The sequence below is a fragment of the Panonychus citri genome, unplaced genomic scaffold (genome assembly GCF_014898815.1).
Source record: "Panonychus citri isolate SS breed McGregor unplaced genomic scaffold, ASM1489881v1 Contig00001, whole genome shotgun sequence".
Classification (NCBI taxonomy): Eukaryota; Metazoa; Arthropoda; class Arachnida; order Trombidiformes; family Tetranychidae; genus Panonychus; species Panonychus citri.
The window spans coordinates 1,104,091-1,122,767 of NW_026515406.1; the positions used below are offsets into that span (position 1 = coordinate 1,104,091).

General features: G+C 36.3%; 3 protein-coding genes across 3 annotated transcripts; 2 read left to right on the top strand and 1 right to left on the bottom strand.

Moving 5' to 3' along the window:
• Positions 1 to 1,976: 1,976 nt before the first annotated feature.
• On the top strand, positions 1,977 to 11,923 carry LOC128386074 (ankyrin repeat and KH domain-containing protein 1-like). Its single transcript, XM_053345041.1, has 4 exons — positions 1,977 to 5,940; positions 6,037 to 8,488; positions 8,663 to 10,527; positions 10,690 to 11,923. The coding sequence occupies exons 1-4, from the start codon at positions 2,115 to 2,117 to the stop codon at positions 11,484 to 11,486; spliced, it is 8,940 nt and encodes a 2,979-aa protein (XP_053201016.1). The 5' UTR covers positions 1,977 to 2,114; the 3' UTR covers positions 11,487 to 11,923.
• Positions 11,924 to 12,355: 432 nt separating this feature from the next.
• LOC128386171 (uncharacterized) lies at positions 12,356 to 13,765 on the top strand. Its single transcript, XM_053345168.1, has 2 exons — positions 12,356 to 13,429; positions 13,500 to 13,765. Exons 1-2 carry the CDS (start codon positions 12,463 to 12,465, stop codon positions 13,688 to 13,690), a joined length of 1,158 nt encoding a protein of 385 aa, XP_053201143.1. The 5' UTR covers positions 12,356 to 12,462; the 3' UTR covers positions 13,691 to 13,765.
• A 16-nt stretch (positions 13,766 to 13,781) lies between these two features.
• On the bottom strand, positions 13,782 to 17,981 carry LOC128386161 (uncharacterized). Its single transcript, XM_053345155.1, has 4 exons — positions 17,823 to 17,981; positions 17,548 to 17,699; positions 16,543 to 17,027; positions 13,782 to 16,460 (listed from the first exon to the last, which is right to left on the bottom strand). Exons 2-4 carry the CDS (start codon positions 17,603 to 17,605, stop codon positions 15,828 to 15,830), a joined length of 1,176 nt encoding a protein of 391 aa, XP_053201130.1. The 5' UTR covers positions 17,606 to 17,699; positions 17,823 to 17,981; the 3' UTR covers positions 13,782 to 15,827.
• Positions 17,982 to 18,677: the final 696 nt, after the last annotated feature.

Sequence of the window (18,677 nt, forward strand, 5' to 3'; positions counted from 1 at the left end):
GAAAAAATAATTACGGCAATCAAAGGTGCTTTCAGTGATGGTCTAGTTCCGGTTGAAGTTAAAAATTTTGGTGCTCATTTTATTCCTAAACCGGATAATTCACTGCGCCTCATTAAAATATCTTGTTTTCCTCTGAAAATTTTTGATAAAATTCTTACCAAGAGGGTACAAGCGATTCTACCAGAGCTTCTTGTACCTGAAACTCAATTCGCATATCAAGAAAATGTCGACTCCAATGGCTTCCATATCATCCTTAGAGAACATCTAAGCAATGGAATTGGAATAGCACTTGATGCCTCTAAAGCATTTGATAACATCCTGGTTGAAATTATCTATCAAGGCTGGAAAACTTTGTAGATGCGGGCACCTTGTCTCTCATTCGCTCATTTCATACAAATCGGGTCCTACGATTTGTTCACAATCAGAGAATAATTTATAAAAAAGATGATGTCGGTACGGCTGCTGGTTCGTCACTGGGTCCGCTACTGTTCATAGTTGGTATGAACAGGGTTATTAGAAACTCGAAGCACCTCGGGGTTAGTATAATATCCTTTGCAGATGATTTAGTTATCCTCACCAGCGAATCCAGTTCAAATCGTCACATTGAAATAGTTACCAACGAGCTGAAAAAAGTTAACCTGAACATTAATCCATCGAAAACCAGGTTTCTTAAACATCCGGAAACAACCAACATCAAGGTAGTAGGTAAATTTCTATCTTTTTCAATACATCACCTAAATTTACAGAAAATCGTAAATGATAACAAATGTAAAATTATCGGTGACCGACAAATCATCTCTCGACTCCCGGTACACTATCAAAGGCTCATAGTATCAGCTTTCGCTGGCCCGATGCTCTACTCAATTGGTCCTCATGCCCTCTATGAAAATAAGAATTACATTAATCTAATTCACAATCTACAAGAAATAGTGAATCAAAACCTAAAACATCTTCTCCTCATCAACAAGTTTAAATCGGGTTGGATACCAATAATAGCATATCGAGTTGAAAATCCGATTGTCACCTGGTTATCTCAAATCATCAAAGCGATCAAGGTATTCTCGAAGAATGAAACTAGATGGCCGATCGTGGAGATCGCAAATAGGAAGATCACTTTCCCTCTTCCAACAAACGAATCTCAAAGATGCTTCTGGCAAAGGAAAACGTTAGGTGGTGGACTCGAGACAGTTGCTATCAAAATAAATAAGAACAGTTTTTCATTAGACAATGAATTGGTAATGTACATTGTTAATAACTCAAATTACTCAAAACTTTGTTACTTGCCTTTTACATGTTAGTTATGAAACACAAAGATCGGAGGGTTAACTACCTGGTCCCTAACCTTGCAATCAAATATCCACATTCGACATCAACCAAGATGATTATCAAAATATTGGAGAACCACAAAGGACTTTATACATGGACGCCAGCGGAAATGAGCAATAATCTACCACTGGAACCGATTAGAACAATAATCATTAACAACATGATTTGGACAGAATCAAACCAGAAAAAAGAAATTAAAGAAGCGATAATCAACCTGACTTATATGAACAAATCACCCAATATCTTTCATTCTTTCTTTCCTGTACCGATGCGAAAGGTCTACCAAATGTACCATGGGGTCAGCCTGAAACATCTCCTCAATCAGTGTCACAAAATCAATATCTTAACTAAACAATTAAACAGAAACAAAAATAAAAATAGATCAATCTTTCACTATGTAAAAGAATGTAAATCAACACAATTATACTGGATAGATGATACAAACCTTTGCGATGAAAAAAATGTAATTGATAAAATTGAAAAAATCAAACAAATTGTAACCATTCTCGAAACCAAACTGAGCGGTTAGTTCAGTGCTCGAAAGAGCCTCCAGTCCGCTGGAGTTAATGTTTAAAGCATTAGCCACTTGGGCATCAATAAAATCTAACCAACAGCAGCACCGGAGAGAATTCATTTTCTTTTTGTTTGTAAAATTGTAGAAGTGAATTGTTTGAAAGAATAACTATAAAAAAAAGAGATAAATACGATAATATTAATTGTTAATTTAATACTATGAATGTAAACTGATTACCTTTTCCTTTGTTTTTGTATTCATCTTAACTGGATCAATGGTGGAAAGCTGTGAATTTGATCGGAAAAGACCTCATGATGCTGTTGCTTCAGCCGTTGTAGATGGTTCTTGTTTAATAGATGCATGTAATGTAGGTGATCTTGAAGCTGTACGCAGATTATTGGATGAGGGTAGAAATGTGAATGAGATAACGGAAGAAGGTGAAAGCCTTTTATCTTTAGCATGTTCCTCTGGTTACGCTGAATTGGCCCAATTATTATTGGCCACACGGGCCAATGTTGAAGATCGTGGATTAAAAGACACTACCCCTCTTATGGAAGCCTCAAGTGCGGGCCATGTTGATATAGTGAATCTTTTAATAACACATGGAGCCAACGTTAACGCCCAGACGTCACAAGGGAATACACCTTTAATGTATGCCTGTGCTGGTGGTCATGTGAATGTGGTTAAAGTTTTAATTGATGCTGGAGCCAATGTTGAAGATCATAATGAAAATGGACATACACCTTTAATGGAAGCTGCTTCTGCTGGTCATGTTTCGGTTGCTAAAATATTAGTTGAAAAAGGTGCAAGCATTAATTCACATTCAGATGAATTTAAAGAATCAGCTTTAACCCTTGCTTGTTATAAAGGACATTTAGAAATGGTAAGATTCCTATTGGAAGCTGGTGCTGACCAAGAGCATAAAACTGAAGAAATGCATACAGCATTAATGGAAGCCTCAATGGATGGTCATGTTGAAGTGGCTCGATTACTTCTTGATTCAGGTGCTCAGGTAAACATGCCAGCTGATAGTTTTGAATCACCTCTTACCCTTGCTTCGTGTGGGGGTCATGTTGAATTGGCCATGTTATTATTAGAAAGAGGTGCCAATATTGAAGAAGTCAATGATGAAGGATATACACCTTTAATGGAAGCTGCTAGAGAAGGGCAAGAGGAAATGGTTGCCTTATTATTAAGTCAAGGAGCTGATATAAATGCTCAAACTGAGGAAACTCAGGAAACAGCTTTAACTCTTGCTTGTTGTTCTAATTCATTGGAAGTGGCCGATTTTCTGATTAAAGCTGGTGCTGATATTGAGGCCGGTGGTAATACACCTTTAATGGAAGCAGCTCAAGAGGGTCACATTGAATTGGTTAAACATTTAATCAATGTAGGCGCCAATGTTAATGCCACCAATGGTAATGGAGAGACAGCATTGATGCATGCTTGTGAAAATGGACATACGGATGTTGCTGAAATCCTTTTAGATGCTTCAGCTGATTTAGAACATGAAGCTGATGGTGGACGAACACCTTTGATGAAAACTGTACGAGCTGGACATCTTTGTACAGTTCAACTATTGGTTTCTCGTGGAGCCAATGTAAACAAAGTAACACCTACAAATGATGCGACACCTTTGTCCCTTGCTTGTACTGGAGGTCATCTAAATGTTGTTGAATATTTGTTAAGTCAAGGAGCAGATCCGACCCATCGTTTAAAGGATAATGCAACCATGTTAATGGAAGCAGCTAAAGGAGGCCATACAAAAGTTGTTCAACTTTTATTGGTTTATCCAAATGCTGTTAGTCGATCTCCTCCACCCGAAGATGCCTCACCCACCTCAGCACCCAATCTCAATAATAACAATATTACTTTAACCAATAATATCAATAATAATGTTACATCCTCAGATATTTGTGATACTTCAACAACTACCATAACCACTACCACTACTACTACTACGACCACTGGTCGTATAGTTCAACGAGGGTCAATAATATCATCAACATCATCTCAAGATACTTCGGATAATCAAGTATCTTCATCAACCAGTAGTCAAAGAAAAAGTTCTATTATTTCAAATGCTTCCGGTAAATATGGTATGCCAAAAACATCTCGAAATAAAAGTTTATCTTTCAACAAGCCATCAGAATCTGTTGAACCCTATATACCTCTACCAAAAGGACGAAATTCATCTTCGATTGGATCAGGTAAACATTTGGAGAGAAGTCTATCAGATAGCAGTGCCTCTCACCTTCTCAATACTGTTAACTTGTTGAGCTCATCGATTGAAGCTGCTTCCTCTTCCTGTTCAACTGGTACCGAAACCATTTCTACTTTCAAAGATACCGAGACTCTAAGTCAATGTATCAGTGTTAAACTTGGTTCATCTGATGACCTTAGCCCATCTTCACGGGAACAACAGATTCTTCATAAACAGCAAATCCTAGAGGAATTGGTTAGAGTGGAAAAGGAATTACAAGAGAAGCGCCAAGAGCATTTATTGTTAAATCAACAAGCTGAACAACAGCAACAATTAATTCAAACCCTTTGTTATGAAGCTGATCTATCAGGGACACGAAATTTTCGTAATAGTTTGAACACTGAGCAAAGTCAACCATTAAAACTCACCGTATCTCAACCTTCAACAATTACCACACCAATAACATCAACCTCTGTAGCAACAATAACAACTTCACTACCACCACCACCACCACCACCATTACCAATAACAGTACCAACAACTGCTTCTTCGTCTGGTGCTGCTACTGTTAGTAATGTAACTCCCTCTTCTTCCTCGTCTTCTTCCTCTTCCTCTTCTCTAAGTTTATCAGCTCAAACTGCGATCGATTCAGCTCAAACTATCGACCCAAAATCTCAGCAAGCAATTTTGGAATGGGCTCAAACCATTGGTCAGCAAAAACCTGATGCTCTGCAGTTTCTTCAACAAACAGCATCGAGTATGAAATTTGATGCCAATTATCCATTCTTTTTCCCCTCATGGTTTGATCTAAATTCATTGGATAATTTAAATCAAGCTAATCTACCACAACTTTCACAACTTTCAAGTCAGGCTCAACAACAATCAACAACATCTCCACCATTATCACAGACAATTCAGCCACAGTCACAACCTCCAACTCCACAAACACCGCCATCTCCGAGTACACTAACAGAAGCATCACAAACTCAGTCACAGGCTCAACAACAAGATGGATCGGAAACAACAACAACAACATCACCAAATGTCGTTGTAAATACCCAACAACAACAGACTCAAGCAACACAAACTTTAATTTCATCTTTGTCAAACATGTTGAATAGCAATTTCAGACGACAATTGAAGCTAATTTACGCAAATGATCCTGCATCTTCCAGCTCATTGTCACCATCTAATCAACAATTACAAAATTTATCTCAGCAATCTCAATCTACTCAGGCTACTCAGACCCCTAGTCTTGAAGGATTCTCCAATGACGCAATTGCAAACCTGATACCAGTTAAATCGTCAACACGATCAACGATATCAGGTAAAGGTAGCAAAGCAAGTAAAGCTGCAAATAGATTAGCACAACAACAAAACAGTCAGGCAAATCTTCAACAATCAAATCAATTTTCTCAGCTTAGTCAGACCAATATCCCAGTATCAAGTCCACTTTCCTTGGCCAATCAACATCTTCAAGCACTGAAGACACATTTTACCGCAGTTGCTGTCTCTCAACAAGCTGAAAGCAATTCATCTATAACACCAACATCAACTAATGATAACACCGAGCAGGTCAATATGTCAACAGCAAGTATCTTATTGACCGCTGGTTCAACTTCATCACCAACAGTTTGTGCTCTTGGTAGCACTATGGTTCCTACAAGTAATGTTTTCACTTTGGGTGCTCCAACCATCCCAGTAAATTTATCGTTAACTCCTTCAGCCTCATCACCAACCTCACCAGGTTCTGCTGCTTTAGCATCAAATGTTTTCAGTTCTCCGATCACTTTAGAAATGAGTGATGGTTCGTCTTCTTCTTTCGTGCTATCAACACCTCCTAAATTACCTGATGATGACGAATCTGATGAATTTGATTATGAGGAATATGCCGCAGGTAAATTGAATAAGAAAATCCATTAGTTTGCAATCAAGCAACTAGTTATCTTAATGAATCTAATAATCATTTTGTTTTTTTTCTTGAAACTTTCAGGCTATGCTGCTGCTACTCAAGCTCTCAACAGAGCAAGAGCAAGAGAAGAAGGCAGATTAGGTCCGCGAGCGTCTCCTTCGAGCGTTGAAGCGTTATTTACAAGTTCGGTGGGACCTTTAATGGAATCATTTAACTTCTCTAGCATACCAGTTTCTTCAGGATCATTTAGTCAATCACCTTCAATCCTAACAAGTCCAGGTACCATTGCAAGTTCAATGGGTTTACCTGTGACTACCTCGACAAGCTCCATAATTACCGCTCAAGCTGATTCGATGACTCGAACACCTTCAATTGAACAGCTTATCGAAAGTGAGACTCAAACATCAACTACAGACCCAACAATACCAACAACTTTTTCAATATCCACTGGAACCAGTAGCTTAACCCTTTCATCTGTTAAATTAAATCCAGCAAGTTCACCGCCTCCTTGGTATCCACCAATTGATTTAGATTCTCAAACAGATTCTAATCATGATACCGCCTTGACACTTGCATGTGCTGGAGGTCATGAAGAATTGGTTGAACTTTTGATTAAACGTGGAGCCAACATTGAACATCGAGATAAGAAAGGTTTCACTCCACTCATGTTAGCAGCTACTGCGGGACACGCTGGTGTCTGTGAGTTACTTTTAAGCCATTCAGCTGATATAGAAGCTCAATCAGAACGAACCAAAGATACTGCTCTTTCTCTTGCCTGTTCATCTGGTCGATATGAAGTTGTTGAACTTTTATTAGAGAAAAATGCCAACAAAGAGCATAGAAATGTATCTGACTATACACCTCTTAGTCTTGCAGCTTCAGGAGGCTACGTGAATATAATCAAGTTGCTGCTTAGTCATGGAGCCGAAATAAATTCAAGGACTGGATCTAAGCTTGGTATCTCTCCTCTCATGTTAGCCGCCATGAATGGGCACACTGGTACAGTTAAACTCCTCTTGGACATGGGAAGTGATATCAATGCTCAAATTGAAACTAATCGTAACACCGCCTTAACATTAGCGTGTTTCCAAGGACGCAAAGAAGTAGTTGACCTTTTACTTGATCGAAAGGCAAACGTTGAACATCGAGCAAAAACTGGATTAACACCATTAATGGAAGCAGCTTCTGGTGGTTATGTTGAAGTGGGAAGGATTTTATTAGACAAGGGTGCAGATGTTAACGCACCACCAGTACCATCTTCCCGAGACACTGCATTAACAATCAGTGCCGATAAAGGACATTATCGATTTGTTGAACTGTTAATTCACCGAGGTGCTCAGGTTGATGTTAAAAATAAAAAAGGATCATCACCACTTTGGCTAGCATGTAATGGTGGTCATCTTGATGTAGTTCAACTTCTGGTCAATGCTAAAGCAGATATTGATTCTCAAGATAATCGTAAAGTTTCCTGTTTAATGTCCGCATTTCGTAAAGGTCACGTCAAAGTGGTCAAATGGATGGTTAAACATGTGACACAATTTCCCAGTGATCAAGAGATGACCCGATATATTTCAATGATCAATGAAGATGAGCTTTTGAAAAAATGTCACCAATGTATGGAACACATTAGAGCAGCCAAAGAGAAACAAGCTGCTGAGGCCAATAAAAATGCGACCATTTTACTCGAAGAGATTGACATGGAAAGATATCGAGAAGAAACAAGGAAACTCGCTGCTGCTCGACGTCGAGAAAAGAAAAGGCTTAAAAAGAAAGAGAAACAAGAAAAAGAAAAAGCTGCTGCTGCTGCTGCAAAGGCTGCCCAAGAATCTAAGCAAACTGCTTCTAATAATAAACAGAAACAACAATCTCAGAAGCAAAGCAATAAGCAGAAACAAAGAAACGAAATTAAAGTTGAAGAATCAGATTCTGATTTAGATGATGAATCAGAATCGGGTGACGATGAAAGTGGAACCATTTTTGAAGATATAACTGTAATCAAAAATAATCAAGTTAATCAAAGTCCAGTTAAAGAGACTAAGAAAAGTCGAGTGTTACCTGAAGACTCATCACATCAAACTCCAACAAAACAAGAAACAACTAAATCTACCACCACAGTCATGACGCCGACAACGACAACAACAACAACAACAACATCGTCAACAACAACAACAACACCAACTACAGTTCATCAAAATATCGACAGTAAAACGATAAAGAAAAAGGAAGCGGAAAAGAATAAAAAGAATCAAGCTCAAAAAGAGAATCAAGTTATTTCTAGTGGTAATAAACAGTCAACAGATAAAAAAGATAATCACCTTAATCGAGACAATAAGAAAACCGAATCACCTTTAGAAGCCTCGCCAGTTTCTGCTAAGGGTAAATCTAAACAACGAGATAATGATTCTGGTGTTACCCCAATTACCAATGAGAATATCAATCAAACAAAGTCAACTGCACATTCGGCAATCAATGAGAAAAAATCATATTCTGATAAAAACACTGAATCTAATCGGAAAAACAGTAACGACCAATTGTAAGTATTTTTTTCTTCTAAATTTAAATAGAAAATGATTAATCTCTCATCTGGTTAATGAATATTTAAATCATACTTTTGAGGGTAATGTTTTCACCATGTTGATTTTTACTACTTGATTGATTATTAATCTTTTTTCATTGATTGTTTTTCTCTTTCGTTACTCTATTGTAGTTTGAATGAATTATCCATTGAAGTTCCCAGAGAAAATTCAACTGAGAAAACAACTCATTCTCAAAAAAGTCCTTGTGCCACAGTGTTAACCAAACCAACTTCTTCCTCTGTGTCAAATGTTTCCGTTGGAAATAGTAGCTCGTCCTCTTTGATTAGTAATCAAAATCTTGGTCTTAAAAAGGGTCAAAAACGAGAGGAAGGATGGAAAGAGGTAGTTCGTCGATCAAAGAAAGTTTCAATTCCAGCTAATGCCATTAGTCGAGTCATTGGCCGTGGTGGATGTAATATCAATGCTGTGAGAGAAATTTCCGGTGCTCATATTGAGGTGGAAAAACAAAAGGGTCAAGGTGATCGTCAGATTATAATTAAAGGATCGGCTGATGCCACACGTCATGCTCAACAATTAATCAATGGTCTGGTCAATGAGACGGATAAAGATTTGTCTCAAATAATTTCACAACTTGGATTAAGTCGGTCAGCCAGTTCAAACGAGGATGATTTAACCTTTAATCGAGGGGGACCAATTAAAAGTTTCAGTTCAACTTCTGTAATCTCATCAGCTGCTAGATCTTCAGCTACGATTCCACCTTCATCGTCATCTATGGTAACCACAAGTTCTGGGGTCACTAAGTCATCCTCAGTTTCTGCTGTTTTTACCACCGCTTCTCATACAACTGCTTCAGCTGGTTCTGGCTCAATGTCGGTTAGAACATCTTCCGGTGTAGTCTCTGTTAGAGCCTCGGCTCCAATAAACAATTCTGCCCCTCCATTTGGCGGGTCAACAAGTTCAACACCCAATGCTTGGGGTATAGTTAAAACACCAATACCACCCAGGATGCAATCTGCCACTTCTCCATCTTCAAGCCTTCAATTTTCCAGCTCCTCGGTCACTACCTCGCCTTCATTTTCCTCAGTGATTTCAACACCTTCATTTTCTTCCGTAATTTCCTCACCATCATTTTCTTCAGTAATTTCCTCGCCTTCATTTTCTCCCGTAATTGCCTCACCTTCACCTCTAACTTCAGGAACCAAAACAACACTTTCCTACACTTCTGCGGTTGCATCAAAGCCCAAAACAACAACAGACGAATCGCCTAATCAAACACCAAGTAACAATTTATCTTCGACTAAATTTATTACGGGCCCAGAATCTACCGGTGCTCCTTTCGCAGCTCCCGTGAGACCACAAACTCAACCATTTAACACGGCATCAAGAGTAGTTGGACCAACAACACCAAATAAAACTGCAGACACAAAGCAACCTTTCGGTAATACAAGTAGCAGTAACAGCGGTAACACCATGAGTAATGTCAGTGGCGGTATTAGCGGTAACGATAGTATTAATAGTAGCTCTAATGTTGCCAATAGTAGTTCAATGACCACCACAACTGTAACAACAGTTACATCATCAAACTCAGCCATACCAGCATCTGAAATTCCTGGAGGTTCACCAGGAAATATTGGTGGTGAAACAGAATCATCGCAATCGGTTTCTAATACACCTGAATATGATCCTTTCAACAATTTGTTCAGTAAAGTGGCTCAAGCCAGTGTTTGGGGAACCTCAAAGGAAGCAAATAAACCAAACTTTGCTTCGGTCGCTGCTACCGGAGTTTCAACAACTTCAGCTACTTATGCAGTCCAAGGAATCCAATTACAAAATCCACAGCAACATGCTCCGCCATTGCACATGCAAATGAGGGCCGCCATTTTAGCTGCTGGAGCTAGTCTTCAAATGCAAACTTTGCAAGCCCAAGCAGCACAAGCAGCTCAAGCTGCTCAGGCAGCTCAGGTAGCTCAAGCTGCTCGAGTGGCTCAAACCCATGTGAGATATCAGGTTGGCCCTTCCAGTGTGCCTACTCAAGGTAAACATTTATCATTATCATATTTTTTTTTTACTGTCGACGAAAAACAAACAAAGAAGTTGAAAATAAAAAAAAAGGGATAAAAGAGAATAGAAAATTATTCTTGCAATTTGAATTAATTAGGCTAATTATTTTTCTCTTCATTTTTTTGTTCTTCATTAGGGATTCACCCATCATTACAGAATCCTTCAGCCTTAGGAGGTGGTGAATTTAATCCACCCTCAGCAGAAACATTGAGACTACTACAAACAGCATTGACCGCTTTTCCAGCTACTAATGCGGTTCTACACCAAAGTCCACCTCAAAATATGCAACCCTACAATTTGATGCAATATCCGCTGAGCATGCGACAGCACCAACAACCTGGACGATTAATACCCTCGTCTCAAGGACAGCAGCAATCACAGCGATCATTTAGTCAACAACACAATCATCCAGTTTCACATCCTGGTCAACAATCAGGTTCTCAAAGACCTTCACAGTCTGTACTATCCAAAGAGTCAGAAATGAGTGAAGAGAGAAAATTACCAAGACCCATCGGCACCGAACGGGCACAGAAAAAGAATCCGATCCACGGACTATCAAACACAATCTCAATCCCATATTCCCAAGGAATTGTAACCATACAGCAACAACACCACCATCACCATCAACAACAACAACAACAGCAGCAACAACAACAACAACAACACCATCATCAGCAACAACAACCAACACCACCCAACCTCTGGCCATATCCCAACACAGAGATGGCAAATGTCCCCGGTGAGGGCGGTGGAGGTACCAATGAATGGCTACTTGCAGGGGCTGGTGGTGTTCCCAATGATGAACTATTGGCCAACATGATGCCAGTCAATTATATGATGAATCGTAACTACGTAATGCCTGAATCCGTTCAAGATCAGCAACATGAGCCTGATTATAATGTTGGTTATCCTTATTTTCCTTCCGATATTTAACAAATGATGAACATGATTAATTAAAAATAGTGTTGCATTAATAATTATCCAATTATTGCACCAATTGATTTGTTAAAGGTTATATCATCTCCATTGTTGAGGTTTCCACAATTTGTTTAGTCTAATTTTGTGGTGTGTCTTTTTGATCATCTTCTCGTCGCCTGATTAATCAACAACAACAACAACAACAACACAAGATTATCAATTAACTCACTTTCAACGAGCAAACAATTTAAGAAGCCAAAATTCAACATGAAACAATTAACGATTTAAACAACAAAAACAAAAACCAACCTCTAAAAAAATGTCATTTTTTCATTTTTCTTCAACCCCTTTACTGTTTGATTACTCAAAAATGTATTGAAAACAAAAGTTAATCTTTTCATTAAGAGTAGAAAGAAAAACAAAAATTAAATCTTTCCAGTTTCAATTTAATAGCAATTTAAATTTACTGTTAATTTCATTTCATACTGTAAATGATAATTTTTAATCATTCGTGAGTCAAATTCAATCTTTTCAAATGGAACAATTTGAATTCAAATTGTTTAATCTTGACAAGAATCAAATCAATGACCCTGGAAATATTTTCTCTTAATAGATTTACAATCAAAGATTAACAAGATCAAGTTCAACAATAACAATTTAATTAACTATTACAATCAAATCAATTTCCTCGAGATTCTCCCTCGTCTACTTCAATTACATCAGTTAAATTATTAACAAGATCAACTGTCAATGTCCTTTCGTTAATTGATGTTAGCAAAAAAAAAATCAAACAACTATGATTATTTATTCAGACAATCAGTTAATTGTTGCGAAAAAAAATTTCGTTAGAATATTCAACTAACCGCAATTAGAATACATTCCCCGAAAGGGATCACATGTTTTGAGAATTTGTTTTTATTTTTATTTTTTGTTTTAATTGTTTCTCTTTAATTGTTCATGAGATTAATGAGATTCAGGTTAATTGTTTGAAATGTTTCTTGGTTTGACAATTAAATCTCTGAGAAATGGTTTAAGTTTCTCTTCGGGTTCTTTCACTTGTTCTACTTCATCATTTCTTTCACCTCGGATAACCTCTTGTCTTTTGGTTCCATCAACTGGTGATACTTTTGTTCAATCACGAAACTATGCTGCCCGTAAAGGTACACGAATTAAGAGAGCAATTGAAGCTCGAAGACGGGCACTTGTCCGTAAATCAATGCCTAAAACAGAGAGAAAGAAAGGTTTTCATCATGAAAGAGCTTCGGCAAAAGTTCAAGTTGTTCGTTCTGATCCAACTGGTTTACCTCCGCCACCAGATGATGTTTATTATTCACAAGGTTTTGTGGTTCCTAGTTACTCATTTAAAGAAGCTCTTAAAATGCACCGAGAAGCTCATTCATCGACAATGTGGGGAGCAGAATCGACCCTGTTACATACACGAATTGAACTCTACATGAAAGCCAAAAAGAAAACCAAATTTCAAGAAGCCTTCTCATCAACTGTTACCTTTCCTCATCCATTTGAATTAAAAAGGAGAAGTCGGATAATTGCAGTGGTAAAAACAGTTGAAGAACAAGAAGCCGCTAAAGCCGCTGGGGCCATTCTAGCGGGAGGAGATGATATCATTAGGAATATTAAATCAGGTCTAATTTCCAACATAGATTATGAACATCTTGTTGTTCATACCGATATGTTGATTCCATTGACAGCGATTCGAGGTATTCTTGGCAATAATTTTCCAAGCAAATCGAAGGGAAATTTCGGAAATGATATTGTTTCGTTGGTTAAAAAGTTTTCCGAAGGTTATGATTACGAGTGTAAGAAAAATATTTCCCAAGACAATTTTGGTTACATCGATCTACCAATCGGTAATTTAAATATGGCAGATGATCAATTAGCCGCTAATCTACTTGCTCTTCTCAAAGATGCTGAAAGATGTCGAGCCGCTGAAGCTCCAGGTCAGTAACTAATTAAACTGGTGAATCAATCAAATTAAATTATTTTCTCTATTTATTATCTTGATTACAGGCCAATTTCCGGAAACAGTTTGGTTAATATCTAATGAAACTAGTGAACAATTTAAAGTAAAGTTCTGGGAACTTTCTGACCAATATGTTGACCTTTTCAATTCAGATGCTTTTCCCGACCAAGTAACGGCCATTTTGAAAACCATTAAATCAGAAAATTCATCCGCTCAAAAAGACCAGACAAATAAATGAAACAATTAGACGAAAATCATTCAAATCTGTATAGTAATTAACTAGTTGGAATAAATTGTTCTCACCAAAAAAAAACACACACAATGAGAAATCAATTTTGACGATTAATTTTTATTGTATAATTTGTCAATCAACTATAATTATCATGAGTACATCTAAATTAACAATTACAACTAACAAATAACAACAATAATACAACATGAAAGGATTAATTACAGGAAGTTAAATAATAAGTTTGATTTGATTGTCACCTTAAATTTAGAGGAACAACTTTTTTGTTTACTTTAAATTGTTTCTTGATCAAAATGAATCAAGATGATTATGGTGACAATCTGATGAATTTAGGTAATAATTAACTTGATTAAAGTATTCAGGGCGATATTCCTGGTAAATCAACTGAAGGGAGAGTTGGTAGTTCAGCGAAAGTGGAAAATTCTGGCTTAATTGTCGTCTCATCTCCGGCGGCGGGTGACGATGAGCTTTTGGAGACATTTTTTCTGGCCTTAGCCCAAATACGTCGTAATTTGCGTCGGCTTAAAGTTTTCTCGAAGCAGCATTGGCATTTGTTATCGCCGTTGACCTGATCCACGAAAAGGATGGACGTTGATTCGGACGTTGCCTGTTGACAGATTTTCACTCGTTTACCTGAACAATTAGCGTTACGACATCGATACTTTGATAAATCAACCGGAGCGACTTCTGTAGTATCCTGACCTTCAACGACAACAATTAACGTAATTAACATGGCAACCACAGTGACTCCCAAATAAATTGGGATCACCACTGATTTGGAAACCATTATTGTAACAATTAAGCAGCAAACAATTACCTAGATGGTAAAACTGAATCAAAAATAATAACAGTTATTAAATATACACTAAATAAAGTTATTGTTATCAATCAAAGTTGATTACAGTTATAACAATTTACTAATTATTTCAAAGTCAACTGAGCAAATAACAAGGTAGTAATTTTGTTGGGATTTTTAATCAACATCAACGATTGAGATGAAACCTTGTCAATGGGAATCAAGTAATTGCCTCGGTGGGTTAATATCACTTCTGATTATAAACCCTTTGCGAGATGACAATCAAATTTAATTGCTCCGCCTTGGTGTTAATTGTATATTACTGATTGTTAATGTAAAGTGTAGGAGGAGATGAGGATGATGAAAGATGACAAATGATGAGAATAATGAATTCTGATGATACCTTTCATCATCTCTTCCAGTGTTTACTCAATTGTCGCGCATATGACTGGCCTATTGTTGTCGATTTTTTCGATTAATTTTTGTTAATTCTCGAGTTCTAATGACATTAATTTGTTTTCTACGTGTTTCTATTGTATCATTTGTATTATCATCATCATCTTCCTAAATAATAATCATCTTCTTGATCAATAACATAATCATGAATGATAAAGGGTCAGTTGATTTTTCTGGTTTTCCAATGAAAATTATTCTCATTTTTGATTAACTTCCGTGTCAATTGTTAATTTACAATTAAGCATTAGGTCAATGGACTGTTTTTTATTTATTATCATTAATCAATTTTAATTAGATTGTGAAAATATCATCAGTCTAGATGATCAATTGAAATTTCATTGATAATCAATGAAAAGTTATCATTTTGTTTGATTTTCATTGGATTGGATTATAAATTATTATATTTATTTGCTTATTGTATTGATTTAATTGTTTACTATTAATTTTATGATTATCAATGAAAGGGAAAAAATTAATTTCCGTTGGAGTTTTTTTTTTCATGAGTTTTAATTGTTCAGTTTCTTGATTCAGTTGAATTGTTGAAATTGAAAAAGAGAGATAATCAAATTGAATCGTTAAATAAAGTTAACAATTAACTTATTACATACAAAAGTTAATCAACTGTAACCTTACAATTTAATTATTATGAAGGATAGGAAACACCAATCTTGATTGTTGTCAAACCTTGATGATCTTTCAATGATTAATTAGTTAATTGTGGGAAAAGAAAAAGTTAGTTATTCTGTTATGTTAATTCATCTTTTGGATTGTGTTGGCAAGAGATGATTAAGAAATTGTTTTTCGTTGATTAAGGTTAATCATGAGAAAAGGTGTAAATGGATTTACATTGAATTTAAGGTCAACTGATTAACTTCAATGAAACTCTCGACGATAACAATTAATACAATAAGGTTTATCATCTGATGACATTTGAAAATCATATGGTCTCAATGATTTGAAACAATAAGAGCAAGTGAAATGATCAACATGATAAAGGAAACCTTGATGATGAATGAATCGGGTGTCGGTAATTGGCTTTTTACAGAGTTCACAGGGAGGACCGATGTCGACTGGACCAGCGGCTTCATTGGGCCATCGTCCACCTTGGGTTAAAGTGCCAAATTTGGGAGGAACGGGAACAGGAACAGTGGCCACTTTAATGTGTCTCAATTTCGTCAAGTAATCGGGAAGCGGGGAAGAGGGCTGAGAAATGACCTTCTTCTTATACCTTGGTAAGGTGATTAGTTCAGCGTCAAAGGGTGGGACTGATGCAGGTCGACCCATTTGAGCGAAAGGTGTAGGTGACCTTTTAATCTCATGGGTTTGGCTTCGTTCAACGATAGCCCATTGACCGGGTGAATCTGATCGAGATGAAGATCGAACTGGTGAAATTCCTCGAGAAGAGGATCGAACTGGTGAAACTGTTCGAGATGATCGAGATTGACTTCGATTATTGATATCAATTCCATGAGGCCAAGAAGTATGAACGAAATTTGTTTTCTCAGGCTAAAAGAAAATTCCCCACCAAGAACAAATAAATATCGAAATAACTATTAGCACGACGATCAAATCTGATCTAAATTCTTACCTGAACTGTTACCTCGCTTTCTGATTCCTCGATAATTTTACCGATCGAAACGTTTTTCTCACTTCGTGATCGCCTTGATGGTGAAACTGAACGATCTCGAGCTGAGCTTGATGAACGTGAGGCCATGTCAATACTGATTGCTTGAGAAAGTGAACTTTCCGGTCGATTGTATTTGATTTCATTGGTCGGTGACACAGGTAAGGGTGAAGGTGAAGAGGTCATAGAATCCGATTCAAGTTTAATGTCCCCGTTGGACATTTTAAAATGGTTCTGCTTAAGAATGGGAATCGTACCATCGGCACTTGATTGGAGAGCAAGTTGCTTGTACAATTCGGGTGATGAGCTACTATTAATTGTCCTCCATTCCAATGTCTTCGGGTCTAAACTTTTCGTCTCAGTTGATGATAATTCGTATTGATCGATTGTTATTTTACGGCCGCCATTTTTTTCCAATTCCTTCTTCATCTCTTCAATCATTGTATCCTCTGAATTGAGAGAGAAAAATTAAGCAACAAATTGAATCAGCTAATTGTTATCATCTCGATTGATCTGATTATTTCTTTCATTACATTCTGATGATTGTCAATCAATCAACGAAACTTTTGATATGAATGTTAACTATTTTTGGATTGATTTGAAAGCTTCAGAAACGATCTCGTTGTTTGTTAAATTTGATTAAAATTAACGCTTCAAGGTGAATAATTAATCTACAACCTACTCACAATTAACTTAGCAATTTTCTCATCGGCTCATTTATCCACTAATACGCAATTAAATCATCAATGTTTCAACATTATTCTAGTAATTTTGATAGACAATATATTAGCTAACCAAAATTGACGATCCAAGGACAACAATCAACTAATTTTCTATTAGATTTTGTAAATGATCAGTTAATTATCATCAATGGAGACAAATTAAATCGTTTCTTTTGTTAATCTCTTATTAATGAAAATATTATCAAGTAATTTATGGACTAAATTGTTAATTGTGTTGGACACTTACGATCACTATTAATCCATGGCCAAATTGTTTCAGGACGACTTAATTCAACGGTTGGCATTTTGAACAATTAGTTGATTGTGAATAGTAAAATTTAAATCCAATTGGTCAAAAGTTGTAATTCCTTTGTTGATTATTACAATTTAAACAATAAACTAAAGGCAAAAATAAAAAGAAACAAAAAATTAATGTTAAAACTATAAATACTAATAATAGATAATCACAATTAACAAATTGTTGAAAGATTCACTTTGTATTAAAAAGATGAACACACTAACCAATGAATCAACACCAAATAGTAAATTGTAATTTTTTAAACAATCGCAATGGATTAAGATGGTTAAACACAATGAAGCACAATTTAGTTTGTTAACAATTTAACTAAAAGAAACTGGAATCAAAGTAATCAAGGTAAAACTAGAAATACAAGTGATTAGATTGTTGAATGTGAAGATAAATATTAATTAAACAAGTTCATAGGAAAGTAAATAATTGTTAAATTGTTGAATTTTAAACGTGGGTGAAAAAGGCAACAATCAAATTTAATCATGTTGATTATTCATATTGAAATAATAAGGCCTTCGTAATACCTTGAAAAAAAACCCACCAATTCAATCATCCTCATCCCCATCATCATCATCATAATCTTCATCTTCATCTTCATCTTCATCTTCCTCATCATCTCTGTCTTAATTTACTCCCACTGAATTTAATCATAATTATCTTAAATATCCTTCGATTAAATCTGATGATTACAATTAACCAAAAATGTACCTTGGAAATAAAATCATATTTAATCATATTGATCTTCCTGTGTGTTTACGTTGATTAGTGTGATTAGATTTTTAATTGTCCTTGTTTAATTGTCTCGATACTCTGTGGGTTTTGTTTTTACCGATTCCTGGCAATTTAAATTGCTAATTGTTGTGGTTGTTTAATCGTAATCAATCCTTTCAATCCTTTTTTTTCGTTAATTGTTAATCTCTCATCCATTTCAATAAGACGATTGTTGTTACAACTTCCTGTTAATTTTTGATTAACTTTAATTTAGTTATCGAATCACAAACAATTATTACGATTCACGATTTTTCAGATGATTGAAAGTTTTTCAATTGTATCAACCGGACGCCCTG

Bases quoted from the DNA above. Each gene is read 5' to 3' on its own strand.
- LOC128386074 (XM_053345041.1), top strand. From the start codon at position 2,115: ATGGTGGAAAGCTGTGAATTTGATCGGAAAAGACCTCATGATGCTGTT. The intron at 5,941-6,036 runs GTAAATTGAATA...TGAAACTTTCAG, and splicing joins TTATGAGGAATATGCCGCAG to GCTATGCTGCTGCTACTCAA. The intron at 10,528-10,689 runs GTAAACATTTAT...GTTCTTCATTAG, and splicing joins TTCCAGTGTGCCTACTCAAG to GGATTCACCCATCATTACAG.
- LOC128386171 (XM_053345168.1), top strand. From the start codon at position 12,463: ATGTTTCTTGGTTTGACAATTAAATCTCTGAGAAATGGTTTAAGTTTC. The intron at 13,430-13,499 runs GTCAGTAACTAA...TCTTGATTACAG, and splicing joins TCGAGCCGCTGAAGCTCCAG to GCCAATTTCCGGAAACAGTT.
- LOC128386161 (XM_053345155.1), bottom strand. From the start codon at position 17,605: ATGCCAACCGTTGAATTAAGTCGTCCTGAAACAATTTGGCCATGGATT. The intron at 17,028-17,547 runs GTAAGTGTCCAA...CTCTCAATTCAG, and splicing joins GCCATGGATTAATAGTGATC to AGGATACAATGATTGAAGAG. The intron at 16,461-16,542 runs GTAAGAATTTAG...ATTTTCTTTTAG, and splicing joins AAAGCGAGGTAACAGTTCAG to CCTGAGAAAACAAATTTCGT.